The following is a 15,865-nucleotide window of genomic DNA, read 5'->3' as shown; positions in this document are numbered from 1 at the left end:
AAAAGCAAATAAACAAACAAACTCATAGAAAAAGAGATCAGATTTGTGGTTACCAGAGGTGGGGGTGGGGGGAAGGGGAATTGGATGAAGGCAGTCAAAATTTACTACAAACTTCCAGTTATAAGATAAATAAGTACTAGAGATGTGATGTGCAACATGAAAACGTAATTAACATTGAAATGTGTTATATATGAAATTTGTTAAGAGAGTGAGTTCTCATCACACAATTTTTTTCCATTTCTGTGTATATCTATATGAAATGATAGATGTTCACTAAACTTATTGTGATAATCATCTCATGATGTATGTAAGTCAAATCATTATGTTGTACACCTTAAACTTATACAGTGCCATATGTCAGTTGTATCTCAATAAAACTGGAAGGAAAAATAAATAAATAAAAAATATTTTTTAAAAATCCAGAGTCCTTGTAAAAATGAGTTTTTACATATGGCTTAAAGCAGGACCACTGATTTCCTCCTCTTTCTAGCTGAGATGGTTGTGTCTGTAACACAGACCAAAGCTTAACTCACTATTCAGTTGTTAGCATGGAAGAGATAGCATAGAAAAAAGAGACACTTAGCCAAGCCTAACCCAAGACTTAATGCCCTGCCTAAGTATACTTGTCACATGAGACAAGTATGTACAAAAGGGAATACCTCTCAAAATGTCAATCTTTAGGACATAATAACCATGCTCATAATAACTGTGGCTGCAACAATGCCCTAAGCTCTGACCAATCACATCAGCGAATTTTCCCTCAAGTGATGGGCAAAATATCTAGAAGAGATAGAAATAGAGGTGGATGCTTGGTCAGAAAGGGCAGAAGACTCCATCCCAAAAAAACATCAGCAGAGGGACTTTGTACCCTGAGTCATAAAGGGAACACCACCAACAATCACAGGATCATATACAGATTAGAAAATGGTTTGAGAGCAATGTATATGGGAATGTCGGAGGGACTGAGGTTTATATCTAATCTTGGTGGGGAAAACTAATTCCAAAATTTTCTTGACAATCTGAGATAATAATGGTGCCACTTGTGTAATTAAGAAAATTATTATGAAAGGGAGTCTATACTGGAGGGATGGTAGAAAGGAAAGAGGTTGGCTTCATTGTTCAGGCATATATTCACTCACTTAGAAACTAGTTGGTGATGACCTGAACTGAGCTGAGGAGAGCCTCAAAAGAACAAACACAGGGAGAGAAATTGATACTGGAGAAAAGGAAATGCGATTAGCTCTGTATGATTGGAGAAATATCTAAAAAGCTGTTGGCTATTTGGGTGCAGAGTGGTTTGAGACAATGGTTTGAGATACAGAGTTGAGTTTCTGTGAGTAAATGAAGCTCCTGAATGAATGACCATTTGAGTAATGCGCCTAAGTTTTTAGGTAAACTGTAGCTGTTTGTGCATATTCACTAAATGTTTCTATAGGAGTCTTCTTGTGACTCAAAACTGTAATGCTGAAAAGAGAAATTATCCTTTAGAAAATAATAAGGTATCACTCCTTCTTGGCTCTATCCTTTGAAAATAGCATAACTAAGAGAGAATATTAGTACCAAAAAGGATCAGCTTGTCTATACAGCTTCATCTCCCTTGGGAGAATCGGGTAAGAAATTACAACAGCTGTTTCTCTGGTGATGAGCAGGATAGCACTTAGGTTTTCACTATTTTCTCATGAGTATTGACAGGTGTGTGATTACATATTCCATGCTCCTGTGTATATATTTTAGGAATATGCAGATTTTCAGAGAACAAGATTTTGCAAATGAATGCACACCTGGAAATACATCCATTCAACCTTGTGGAGTAGTGGAAAGAGATCTGGATGACACAAAAAACAAACTGTATTCCCTTTCTGGCTCTGCCCCTTCCCAGATTTGTGACTTAAGGCAAGTTACCCCTCTGTGTCTTCATTATCCTTATATGTAAGCTGAAGGATTTAGATTTACAGAACATATAGTTCTTTTTCAGCTTTAGACTGTGTCTCACTTCCATGCAAAATCAAGTATCTCGGTGAACATTATACAGTAATGCACCCATGAGAGTCAATTCACCATATATTTGTTATCTACTATATTTCGATATTGGAAATATAAAAACAAACAAGAAAACAATCTCTTTTTAAGAACCTCAGAATCTAATGAAGAAGACATTACGATAACTACTTACAAACTAATAGTATAATTGAAATAAATTAGGTCCATACCGGGCACAAAGAAACCAGAAATAAGGGAGAAACTCAGTGTGTCTGGGGGATTTGGAGGTTTCCCAGAAGAGGGGGTACATGAGCTGAGTCCAAAAAAGGTGACGAGTTCTTTAGACAAATGCACCAGTAGAAGTTTGGGAGTAGAATTACAGGCAGAGTAAAACTGTAGTAAATAAAAAGCATTCAAGAATCATTTATATTTAGATAACCACAAGCACTTTTGAATGTAAGTGTTCAGCCTGAGTGTGGCGGCATGGTGGCCCATGCGACTAGGGAGTCAGGAAGGGTCAGCCCATAAAGGGCCTTCATACTAAGGAGTTTAGACTTCATCATATAGACCCATAAATAAAATTCTTAAGCATACCATTATACATTTTAAAAAACTAAAAATAAAATTTTTAAGAATTTAGTAAGGTGCTAGACACAAATGAATATATAGAAATCAACAATTTTAAAAAACAGCAATGGATTAGAAGATATGATGGAAGAAAAACCCTATTTAAATATCAAAACAGCAACAAAAATACATAAGAATAGTTTGAACAAGAAATGTGAAAGATCTGTTTGAGGAAATAATTCTAAAATACTACTGGGGACTCAAAAGTTTTCGGCAAATAGAAGGGTGTACCTTCTTCTTGAATAAAAAAATTCAACATAGCCAATTCCCTTAAGTGAACCATTCCCTCAATGAAAATGCCAATAAGCCTTTTAAAAATATATTTTTTATTTTATTGTGGTAGGAACTCTTAGCATGAGATCTACCCTCTTAAAAAACTTTTAAGTATATAATACAGTAGTGCTGACTATAGGTACAGTGCTGTATAGCTGATCTCTAGAACTTATTCATCTTGCTTACCTGAAACTTTATGTCTGTTGATTAGTAATCTTCATTTCCCCCCCTCCCCAATCCTCTGGAAACCACCATTCCACTCTTCAATTCTATGAATATGACTATTTTAGATACGTCACATAAGTGACATCATGAAGCATTAGTCTTTCTGTGACTGGTTTTTTCACTTAGCATAGTGTCTGAAGTTCACACATATTGTTACATATTGAGAATTCCCTTCTTTTTTAAGGCTGAAAAAATATTCTATTGTATGCATATGCCACATTTTATCTATTCATCTGCTGATGGACATTAGGCTGGTTCCACATTTTGGCTATTCACACAAAGTGCTAGTATCTCTTCCAGATCCTGATTTCAATTTTTTTGGCTAAATACCTAGAAGTGGGATTGTTGGATCATATGGTAGTTCTACTTTTAATTTTTTGAGAAACCTCCATAATGTTTTCCATAGTGGCTGCACCATTTTGTATTCCTACCAAAAATGTACAGATTCTAACTTTTCCACATCCTTGCCAACAGTTATTATTTTATTTTATTTTTTTTTAGATAATAGCCATCCTGAAAGGTATGAGGACATATCTCATTGTGATTTTGATTTGCATTTCCATGATGATCAATGACATTAAGCATTTTTTCCTATACCTGTTAACTATATGTATTTGGAGAAATGTCTATTCAAGTTCTTAGCCCAGTTTTTTTCATTGGAGTCTAGTTGATTTACAATGTTGTGTTAGTTTCAGGTGTACAGCAAAGTGAATCAGTTATACATATACATATAGCCACTCTTTTTTAGACTTTTTCCCATATAGCCCATTACAGAGTATTGAGTATAGTTCCCTGTGCTGTGCAGTAGGTCTTTATTAGTTATCTATTTTATATATAGTAGTATGTATCTGTCAATCCCATTATTAGTTATCTTGCTATTGAATTGTAGGATTCCTTATATATTTTAGAGATTAATTTCTTATCAGATATATGGTTTGCAAATATTTTCTCCTATTCCATACGTTGCCTTTTACTCTGCTGATTGTTTTCTTTGCTATGCAGAAACTTTTTAAGTTGATACAGTACCACTTGTTTATTTTTGCTTTTGTTGCCTGTGTTTTTAGTGTCATATCCATGAAATCTTTGCTAAGCTCAATGTTATGTGATACACCATGTAACACTAACAGAATAAAGGATAAAAGTCATATGATAATCCTAGTAGTTGCAGAAAAAGCATTTGACAAAATTTAGCACATCTCATGATAAAACCTCTCAAGATTCCAGGAACAGAGAAGAAAAGTGCTTCAATATAACACAGGCCACATATGAAAAGCCCACAGCTAACATCATACCCAATGATGAAAAGTTGAAAATTTTTCTCTAAGATTAGGAACAAGGGACGAATGCTCACATCTATTCAACACAGTACTGGAAGGCCTAAACAGAACAATTAGACAAGAAATAGGAAAAAAAAAATCCAAATTGGAAAGGAAGAAGTAAAATTTTTCCTATTTGTAGACAGTATAATCTTATATATAAAAGCCCTAAAGACTCTGTAAGAAAACTGTTTAAAACTAATAAACATATTCAATAAATTTGCAAAATACAGAATCAATATATGAAAATCAATTGCACTTCTATACACTAACAACAAAGTACCTGAAAAGGAAATTAGGAAGCAATTGCATTTACACAGCACCAAAAAGAACAAATCATTTAGGAATAAACAACTATGGAGGAAAAGCCTTCTATACCGAAAAGTACAAAACATTGATAAAAGAAATTAAAGAAGACACAAGCAAATGGAAAGACATCCTGTGTTCATGGTTTGGAAGACTTAATATTGTTAAAATGTTCATACTATCCAAAGCAATCTACAAATTCAGTGTGTTCCCCTTCAAAATTCCAATGACATTTTTACAGAAATAGAAAATGAATTTCTAAATCTATACGAAACCAAAAGTACAATGAAAACCTCAAACAAGCCTGAAAAATAAGAACAAAGCTGGAGGCATCACATTTCCTTATTTCAAAATATATTACAAAGCTACAGTAATCAACTTAGTATGACACTGACATAAAGATAGACATAGAAACCAACGGAACAACATAGAGAGCCAGAAATAAATGTGTGCCTGTATGGTTAACTGATCTTTGACAAGAGCATCAGTACTACAAAATGTGGAAAAGATAGTCTCTCCAACAAATGGTGTTGGAAACCTGTAAATTTACATGCAAAAGAGTGAAACTGGACCCTTTCTTATACCATAGAGGAAAACCAATTCAAAATGGATTAATGACTTACACGGAAGACCTGAAACTCTAAAATGCCTAGGGAAAAAAAAAAAAAACATAGGTAAAAAAGCTTCCTAACATTGATTTTGAAAAACTTTTGAGAACATTGTATATATTTTTAAAGTATTGTGGTAGTCAGGGTTCTCCAGAGAGACAGAGCCAAAAGGATAGGTATACATAAGAAAAAGAGAGAGATTTATTTTAAGGAATTGACTCATATGATTGTGGAGACTGGCAAGTCCAAAATTTGCAGGGCAGACTGGCAGGCTAGATACTAGGGAAGATTTGATATTGTAGCAGTCTGCTGGCAGAATTCTCCCTCCTTCGGGAGAGGTCAATTTTTTTCTTAAAGCTTTCGATGGATTGGATGAGGATCACCCACATTATGGAGGGTAATCTGCTTGACTGTCAATCTACTAACTTAGATGTTAATTTTATCTAAAAAATACCTTCACAGTAACATCCAGACATATTTAATTAAATATCTGTGTACTGTGGCCTAGCCAAGGAGACACATAAAATTAACCATTATTCATGTGTACTATATCACATACATTATAAAATATACACTTTATAGACATCTACAAAATAATGTTAGACAGAATAAAATTAAAAAACAAAAAGAAAAACAGTATTTTCTTCTTAGCTCCCAGAAAATACTTTCATGTTCCATAAAATGTGTGCAACCCACAGGAGAATGGAGAGCCATTATAAGAAAGAGTAATAGAATTCGATATGTTGTAATTTTTATCTCTCTCATAGCAGAGTGGACAAAAGAGTGAAGCAAGGTGAGATTTGAGGCAGGAATTCCAGTCAAGAGGAAACAATGGGGCAGAATAGAGAAGCCTGGCATCTGACCTAAGGTTGTAGCAGTGGTGATAAAATAAATGAGTATTAGAAGTTAGAATCAAGCAGATGACTAATCATGGATGGGGGCTGAAGATAGTGAGGAGTTTAGATAACTGCCAGAACTTGGTCCCTTGGATGGATGGACTGTGGGTGTGACTGAATTTACTGGGTTCAGTTCTGGGCATGTTGAATTTGAGTACTTTAATCACCCACGTGGGGCTACCCTCTTGGCATTGAGAGATAATGGCTTTGAATGCAAGTTCCAGATTGGATATGGGAGACACATAGCAAATGCATTGACAATAGAAAAAGGGTGAGATTAGAGTCATAAGAAACACAAATGTTTAAAATTATATTGTTTTAAAAAACTGGCTACTATTTATTCAGGACTTATCATGTGCAAGGCACTGTGCTAAATGCTTTGCATACATTATCTTACTGATCTTTAAAACAACCCTGTGAGACAAGAATTGTAATCCCCTTTTTTAAAGGCCAAGAAACTGAAGCTTAGAAAAATTAAGTAACTCATTCAAGGTCAGAACCAGTAAGAAGAAGAGCTGGAATTCAAACCTAGGTTCAACCAAACTCCAAGCACCATGTCTTTACTCACTATGTGCTATTGTCACCCATTTGAAAGAAAGCTAAAGTGCTACACCTGTCACCAGGCATGCAGAAAGCTTGGGGATGAAGAGATGGAAGGCTTCCATCATTTAGCAGGATATTTTTTTATATTCAAACATTGTGGAGTGGATTATTAGAAGTCCAAGCTTTGGAGCCAGGCAGACTTCCATCAAATCTTTCTTTGAGACTCAGTTTCTCGATCTGTAAAACAGAGATAAAAAGTTGTGTCATATATGTGTTATTAGAATTAAATTAAGTAATGTATATACAGTGCCTGTTAAATAAATTGTAATAATTTTTATTATATTTCTTCATGTTGGTCTAACTGTGAAAAAGAAAGATAACGTCCTTTAAGGTAGAGCAGAGAATTATCAAGACTAGAATGAACACTACATTACCTCAAAGAGATTATTCCAAGCAACTCTATTTATACGTTGAAAATAATCTGTTTATTTAAAGGTGCTTCTTCCAACAAGCCCTTTTGTTTTGTGGTTTTAAAAAATATGTACATTGGCAGTGAACAGCTGAGTAGTCTCTTCAAGATTGCATAAATTCAAAACCAGATTTTCATTCCCCAAACTAACTGAAAACAAATTCTGAAAAATCACAAAGGCAAATGGGACTGAAAAATCTGTAAGTATTTAAACAGGCTCTCAGGACCTCTAAATAACATTTTAAAAGTCCCCCCAGAATGAATCAAAACAATATGATTGTTTGCCATTGCTGTGTACGTAAATATCGAATCGGTCCCGAAGGGCTCGATGGTTAACAAATATTTCTCTTTTATATGTCTGCTGGCTCTGACCCTGGAAATGCTCAGCTGGGAGCTGGTGTGTCTGTTGTGATGTCTGCGGGGACCACAGCTGGGTAACATCCATGCCTGTGCATGAGAAGGAATGATTCTCCCTCCTCCCTCTCACTCCATCTGATTTCGCTAATGAGGGCCAGAGGTTTGATTCTGCAGAGCCCAACCCTCCTGTAGAGGAGGGATATTTGGTGCAATGATAAATTGCCCACACCTAAGCTAAACAGACAAAAAGATATTAAATGTAGGTAGTTAAACAAAAAAAGCATAGAAATTAGAGCTGACATCAAAGTACCTCTTTTCTAGGTTACTCTGATGGAACACCACACCACTCATGAGATTTTTGCTAAGGAAACTTCCACTTGTGTTAATTAACAAAATATTTATCTACAAGAATTAGACGGTTGTCCAATGTATAACTTTTGGTTAAGTAGTGAATTTGTTAAATCTTTTCTTAACTATGGTGAAATTAATGTTCTTTTTAACGTTTGCTAACTCTGTATGTTTTTGTTTAAATACAATGGAACAATTCAGCAAGGTATTATAAGATTTCATCTAGTGAGGATAAAAGCTAATGCTGTCTAAAAAGCATGGCTTAAAATTTCTCTAAGCTGTGTTCACCATCCTGCCTAAATTATGCAGGCAGAGCTTATAAACTATTAGGGCCTTTAGATCTTTAGATTGGAAACATTTTCATATTTAGAACAGCTTCCTTGTTTGATTTGAACTTTTCAGTTTAAAATAATTAGGGGGGAATGGGAACATAATCATCTCACTAATGTATTTTTTTCCTCAGTGAAGGCTGAGGAATTTAGCATAAAGATGCAATCTGGAAAAAATAAAATAAAAGAAAGAAAAGGAAAGAACTTTCTCGCTTTTTGCTTAATTCCTAATAACAAAATTGCAAGATATAGAACTTAATGTTTAGTGTCATCTTTTATTGGAATATGTCAACTTCCCCAGAGACAATGCATTGCTGCAAGTACCTATTTGAAACAAATCTCTGTAATATTGGAAGACACTCCTCTTCGAGGCTTCATCTTCAGCATTCCCACAGCAGCCATCCTTCACCTTGCCTCCATCCAGGTAAATAAGCAAAACAAACAAAAGAGCTGTTCCTCTTTGGCATTTTACTTTTTGTCTGTTTTGTATCACTGCAATTGTGAAACAAAATAAGCTTTGTGAGAAAGAGTCCATCTTGTCTTTTACATTAAATGTTCATTCCTGAGCTAATCTTAGTTAGCTGTTCCTTTGAAACCACAAGACAGTCTTAAAATCACTTAAAGTGTTATTAATTTAGCTGTTGTACGATGATGGATTTTTCAGCTTGCTTATACATAGATCTCTTAATACTGAAAATGTGCAGATGTCATAGCTTTGCTTCCTCAGCTATCACTACCCTTATCTCCAAGAAGCATATTCTACAGCAAAATTGCTGGTAACCAAATGAACTGCCATTAGATAGTCCATTATTTGGGCTAATGCAAATTTCAGCTGGTCATATTGCTTTGTGAAAAGCTGATGTAAATATTTCCAAATAAAATTCTTTTCAGAATGTAGGTTTTGGTCTATGTATTTTAACCACTACCAAGCAAGCATAAATTCATTACAGATTTATAAAGTCAAATGTGGTTAATATTTCTCCACTAAATGAAAATGAATTTGAAAATGCATGGAGAACCATAATTATGCTTAATTCTGTTAACGTACTTCCCAAGTAAAGCAACCTCAGATTGTTATATATACCTTCACCCTTGGTTTTAAGACAGCAGTTCAGAGTAAAAATGGAGCAAAAAGCCATTTCATTAGTCCACTGCATTCTGAATGCATTTCAGGTCATTATTTTTATGAATAAAAAATGTGAAGCTCATTTCACCTTGTAAGGACAATCAACAACAATTGCTCTAAGTTCAAAGCTATGGGGATATCTGTTAATCTGTTTTGCTCAAGGAAGTTCTGGCTAGGAAAGAGAGGAGATAAAACAAATGGGCCTTCCTCATTTAAATTCCCGACTGAGTAAATACTACCACATTACCAGCTCTGAATAATTAACTTCCATCCACTATGCCAAAAATGATACACTGTATTTGAAATGCATCTTTTCAATAAATACTCCTTGAAAAAAACCACCACAGAAATCATGACAGCTGTCATTGCACTAAACTTTTACTTACTCAAATCATTTTCTGAAAACCATCATTAGAATCAAATTAAAATAAAGCTGAGGTTTTCTGAATAAAACTGTCAAAGAAGATAAAAGTTCTTACGTTGACAGTAAAGCAAATGATTTTTTCCACTCTGTTGAGGTTTCATAATAGTGCAGTATATCTGAATGACTTATGGTCCATTAATGACAGATTAACAGCTGGAGGAGGGGACATCTTTCCAAGAATAGTTTTCAAATGAATGAAACTTCAGGCCCAGAGGCAATGGGAAATGCAAAGTGTGGGAAGCTGGGGGAAGATGTGGGGGGAGGAGTCTTGTAAGATTAAACTTTCATAATTCATTAAAATCACTGAAAATGACAAGAGTGCAATCTGAAATAAATTTTCCATATTCACAGGGGGAAGAGGTCATAGTCAATACTAAGTTCTTGAAGATGACTGCAGGGGATAGAAAGTCAATGAGAGCATATCTGTGCAGCATACGTGAAAGAAAGAAGCTTTACTAAGATAAAACTTAGTGAAGGATTCTACCTATGTAGTTTTGCTCACCAGCCCTCTTGATATAATGAAATACCAAACATTCTATGCAGCTAGACCAAGGTGGGGAGTGGGAGTAGGTGTGCAGGAGGGAGTGTTGATACTAAAAAAGTATTTTATGTGTAAAAATGATTTATTTAGGTCTAATCCCACAATCTGGAATGATAATTACACCATATATATATTTATTTCAGCAAAATTATATAAAATAAATTCTAAAAAAAATAGCACTGAGAACTTTCTTTTCTTTTTTAAGTTGAATATTTTTGTAGCCTAATTTTAATTTTTTATCACAAAAGTAATTCATGCTTTTATAGCTGTTACAGAAAATCGGTAAAACAAATGAAGAAGAAAGTAAAAGTCACTTCCCAGTAACATCCACATTTAAATTTTAGTGCATTTCCTTCCACCATGTAATGTATTTATTCATAATATAAATTTTTTCAATAAAAGGAAATTATGTTGAATGCACATCACATTATGTCATGAGCAGAGGAGCCATTTAGCCTTGATTTTGAAGTCAGTGATCTATTTTGAGGTATATGATGCAGCCTTTGCAATCTATTATGGCTACTAGACCAAAGCATATTTATCTTTGTAGCTGGCGAGCACTGGATTTGTGTGCTCAGTACTCATTAAAGATATTATCAGTAATAGTGAAGGTAGCATATATTTTAAGTGCTTAAGGATGTGACTCTACTTAAAAGCCTAAAGCAAATGTAGAAATTGTATATAACCTCAGGATCTAAAAATCCAACAACTACTGTCTTCATCCAGCTTCTGAGGCTTTCTGGGGTTTCAGCTTGCATCAACAATAAGCTTTACTCTTCAAAAGGTAACAATTTTGACAGAGGTCAAACACATTGGTGGAACATAGCACCACCAACACCACCACCCCAAATGAATAACCTTCTTAAAAGGAATTAAGTCATCCTATAATGAAAAAATATAATGTGTTAGACTAAATATAATGGTAGCAGAAACACTGCAAAAATGATTAAATAGTTTCCATATGAATTATTTTTCCTTAAAATTGATAAATTTTATTATAATAAGTTCTTACACATTCGTATTTCTCTAATTCAGAATAAAGAATAATAGTTATAGAATATGCCTTTTACAGGAAGAAAGGTTGGAAATAATTTCTTAGGAAATTTTAGGCTTTATCATACTGCTTAAGTATAATACTTAGGCAAAATACCTGTCTCATTTAAACCGTCTTCAAAAATAGAGAGGCCTTTATGCTCTTGAGTCTTGGTACATTAATTTAAATGCTCGCTATACTTTATTGTTATAATAAATATTGTGATAATAATTTCTAGTTCCATAGCCCTAACACAACATTTTTTTTAAAAAATTCACTTTCCTGCCCATTTAAAATGCAAAATTTATACAAACTTTTGTTTATAGAGAAACATAAATCTATGGATTCCATTTTTCAAATTTTACATTAGACAGTACAATTTTACCCTGTTTTTACTTAATCTTCAAAATAGTAATTTTAATGGATACATAAAGTAGAAGCATCATTATTTATTTAATCATTCCCCTTTTTTAAAACACTTAGATTGTTTTAGATGTTTAAAATATGTTCATGGTTTATTGATAAACTTCCGCCCAACCTCGGATTTTTGCCTTTTTATTTATTTTTTCCTGGTTGGTTGATGTGTGACTTTAGTAAGCCACATTGTTGCTTTTTATGTTTAATTATTTCTCTTGATATATGAAGAGACTTTTTCCCCAGAAGTCTTCATTTCTTATACCTGAAAGATTACTTTAGTTAAATTTATTATTGTTCCACGTTTTTGTCTTTACCAGTCATTCTTATTTTTCACAAATTGTTTCCAGGTTCCATCTTCCATATTTGTCTTTGTGTCTTGCATTTTCGGGTGCTCTGTTGTTTTCATTGTTTTATGTCGTATTTCTAATAACTACTAAGTGCAACAATGATTTCAGTCGTCCAGTTGCTGTTTTCATTGCAGTTTGATCTCATTCAATGTTTGTCTTATTAGTTAGGATAGACTAGTTTATACTGCAGTAGCAAATACCAAAATTCCAATTTCTTAAAATAAAATTTATTTCTTGCCTACCGTGCATGACTGTCTTAGGTTGTTAGTGGGGTCTTGCTCATTGTAGCTACACAGGGACTCAGCCTGGCGAACCTGCCAACATTGCTAGATCTGTACTAAAGGAAAACGAGAGCTTGACAAGGTCTGTCATTGTCACTTAAATGGTTGAGCCCCCAAATAATGCATCTTCTGAGCAGAATTCATGGGCCCAACCTAGATACATGCCTCCATCCAAGTACAAAGAGTGGTAACTTAGACCTTTGGAGTGCACAGGAAGGTGGAGACCGGAAAATATCTGGCAAACAGTACTGGCAATTGCCACAAAACTCACCTCACTTTCTTCATTGCTGCAAGGTAAGATAACCTCTATTTTCTAAAAAGTTTCCATTTCATATGTAAAAGGTATTTGAGGGTAAAGTTTTGCCTACACTTACCTTGATTCTTTTGGCTTTTGGTTTTGTGTTTAAAAGTGTGTTTTTGTATGTTTGTTTGTTGTGGGTAGCTTTATACTTTCTGTCGCTTCATACTTCCATGTGATTAATTTGCTAATCTTTCCAAAGCAGACCAGATGGAGAATTGCTTTCAAGCATTGTCCTAGCAATCTGACTGTTTTCTGGCTCAGTGAGTTTCTTTGATCTTGAGTTGGAAATTAGGCTTTTTTTTTGTTTTTTTTTCCTGAGGCTCTTCATATCCCAATAGCTTATTTAATAATTTGTTGTCAGAGTGAGTTTTGATGAAGGATAAGGTGTAGAGCGGATTTTTCTCCAACTCAGGAAGCTCGTTTTACTATCTCATGTCCTTCCTGGACTTCGAGTTAAGAAGTAGCTCACATGGAGGGTTTATTTCTGTCAGCCAACATGAGGGCCGGGATGTTGACACAGAGTAGTACTTAACTCAGAGACTGGAGGACAATTCACCCGAGTGTCTCAGATGATGGCAGAGAGAATTATTTGAATTCTGAATGGGAGACAGGTTCATATTGTAACCACTTGCTATCACTGAACTTGGCTGCAGGAATTCCATTTAATATCTATAAAATGTCTATGTGCTCTGATTACTTCCAATAATGACTTTTATTTGGGCAATTCAAATGATTTCTTAGTAGTTAGAGAGAGTTTTCCTCTTACTCAAATCAAATATGTAGCTGAAATTTTAATTACTTTACTTTAAACAGCTTGACTGTTAATCACATCTTGTCATTAGAATGGGACTAAAAAGTAGTGTTAAAAATTGGCTTTCCGGGACTTCCCTGGTGGCACAGTGGTTGGGTGTCTGCCTGCCAATGCAGGGGACACGAGTTCGAGCCCCTGGTCCAGGGAGATCCCACATGCCGCGGAGCTACTAAGCCCGTGCGCCTAGAGCCTGTGCTCTGCAACTAGAGAGGCCACTGCAGAGAGAAGCCCGCGCGCTGCAATGAAGGGTGGCCCCTGCTCGCTGCAACTAGAGAAAGCCCGCGTGCAGCAATGAAGACCCAACACAGCCAAAAATAAATAAATAAAATAAATAAGTTTATAAAAAAAAAAAAAAAATTGGCTTTCCAAGCCATACCAATCTGGGTTTAAATCTTGGCCTGTTACTAACCAGCTGTGTGACCTTGGGTAAGTAACATAAGTGATTCTCAAACTTTGTTTTTTTTCCATCTGGAAGAAGTGGAGGATGACAATAGTACCTAACTCACAGGATTTTTTGGAGGATTAATTGTAAAACACTTACCATAGTTCTATTAGTAGGTCTTGAGAAATTGGCCAGTTTTGAGCTCAGAGGAAGGAAATGACATGAACAAAGATAAGAAGATGGGAAAACACAGCATGTATTCTAAGTTGATTGGCACTTTGGATATATGAGAGTAGGGTAGCTGTACAGAGTTGTGCATGTTGTTCACTGCACAAAAATGCCAGACCAAAGGGGCAAGTGAGGCTGAAAGCCAGGCCATATTCTGCTTGTATAGCCCTCCTCCCTGCAAGAAGAAGTGCATTTTTCTTTACATACTAGGGATGCTAGGGGTGACCCTGAGTACGTTGGAATCAGATAAGAAATTTGACTAAAAGTACATCTGTGACCCTAATCCTGAACGGGGAGGTGTAGAGTTCCAGAGGGCACTCACCATTATACACACCTGGGTCATCATCTCCTGTTCTTAAGTAAAGGGCCTCTGAGCCATTTTCATTTGTAGGTTTTTAAAAACTCACACCAAAATAGCTATTTGTTCCCTTGACATTGCAACCATTTTTCTTTCTTCCACTAAAGTTCCAATCTTTCTTCTGAGCCATCATTACAATAATTTGCAGGAGGTGGGGTACCTACCGACTCTTCACTTTGCTGTCAGTTGTGTTGTATTTGCTTTTCTTGCCAGGACTGTCTCAAAGATTGAAAGGGATTTTACATGGTTTGATCTTGATGGTTTAGCTGAGACTTGTGGGTTGGATGACCAGCTGCCTCAAATCACAGCCTCCTTTCCTGCTGAGTTCATCTCCAAAAAGGAGTGGGGGAAAGGGGAGGGAAACGCCATGAGGGGGAGGGATGGAACTGTGTAGCAAGATGCTGAAATCTGCCTCTATGGCGCTTCCTAGACTCTAGTCTACACACGTTTTCAGAACTTCTTCCACCTGCTGCCTACAGGTTTCTCAAGAGCAAAGACGCTTAAACTTGTGCATGTCCTCTATGATATGCAGCATATAGAGCTGCCAGAGAAGGCTTTGTAGCTTCAGGAAGGACGGAACATCTCTTCTGTCATTGCCTCTTCTAGCCCTCTTCTTTCCAGTTCTCTGATTTCTTTGTTAACTGGGGAGATGGGAAGGAGGAAAGGAGTTTGTATCAGGCAATAAAGGATTCTAATAAGAATTCATTTCATTGATCCATAGAATAAAACCAAGAGTATCTCATCTATCTTCATATAATGATTACAATTTATTAAATTTTGAATATGTTCCAGGTGCTTTACATACATTAATCTTTGCAACAGCACTGTGAGGTGGTTATTTTTATCTCTGTTCTATAGATAAGAAAACTTTAGTGAGAAAAGTCAATTAACTTATTCAAATATACAGAGCTAACAAGGAATAGGGTTAGGATAAATCCCAGTGCTATCTGACTCTGTAGCCCATGTTCTTTTTCTTTCTTTCTTTGTGTGTCTGAAATTATTTTTTTAATGACACAATGTAATGTCCTCACTGGGTACAATTAACACAATGCAAAGCATATATAATAAATGTAGAAATCCCTTTCATATCACTTCCCTCACCCAAATATCCAATCCTAATAGCTTTCCTGGTGGGAACCAGTTTCCAGAATTGTGAATACATTTCCAAATACACCTGACTATGTATTGCTCTATAAGATGTTTTTAAATGTGATACTATATTTTAAAAACATCTTTCAATATCAGTGTACTCATACCTTCATCTTTTTATAGTAGTTGAATAATATTTAAATTTGTATCTGCCATCTCATCCTGATTTCTTTTTACCCAGTTTCTTGCA

At 35.3% G+C, this 15,865-nt stretch overlaps 1 protein-coding gene across 5 annotated transcripts in view; it reads right to left on the bottom strand.

Moving 5' to 3' along the window:
- Positions 1-15,865, bottom strand: part of LOC309659369 (uncharacterized protein) — an 813,664-nt gene that overhangs the window by 38,997 nt on the left and 758,802 nt on the right. For 4 of the 5 annotated variants that reach the window (XR_014262753.1, XR_014262754.1, XM_082459080.1 and 1 more), the window contains one exon: positions 1,924-7,011. Coding sequence is in view for 2 of the 5 variants with exons in the window: in XM_082459080.1 (XP_082315206.1) it covers positions 6,922-7,011 (90 nt within the window). In the remaining 3 variants the exon portion in view is untranslated. Of the gene's footprint in view, positions 1-1,923; positions 7,012-15,865 lie in introns of those variants that run through there. The other variant, XR_014262752.1, reaches the window with a different exon arrangement.

This window comes from Balaenoptera physalus (assembly GCF_965194825.1).
Source record: "Balaenoptera physalus genome assembly, chromosome: 4".
In the NCBI taxonomy this organism is placed as follows: Eukaryota; Metazoa; Chordata; class Mammalia; order Artiodactyla; family Balaenopteridae; genus Balaenoptera; species Balaenoptera physalus.
This window is presented reverse-complemented; position numbering and strand designations above follow the sequence as displayed.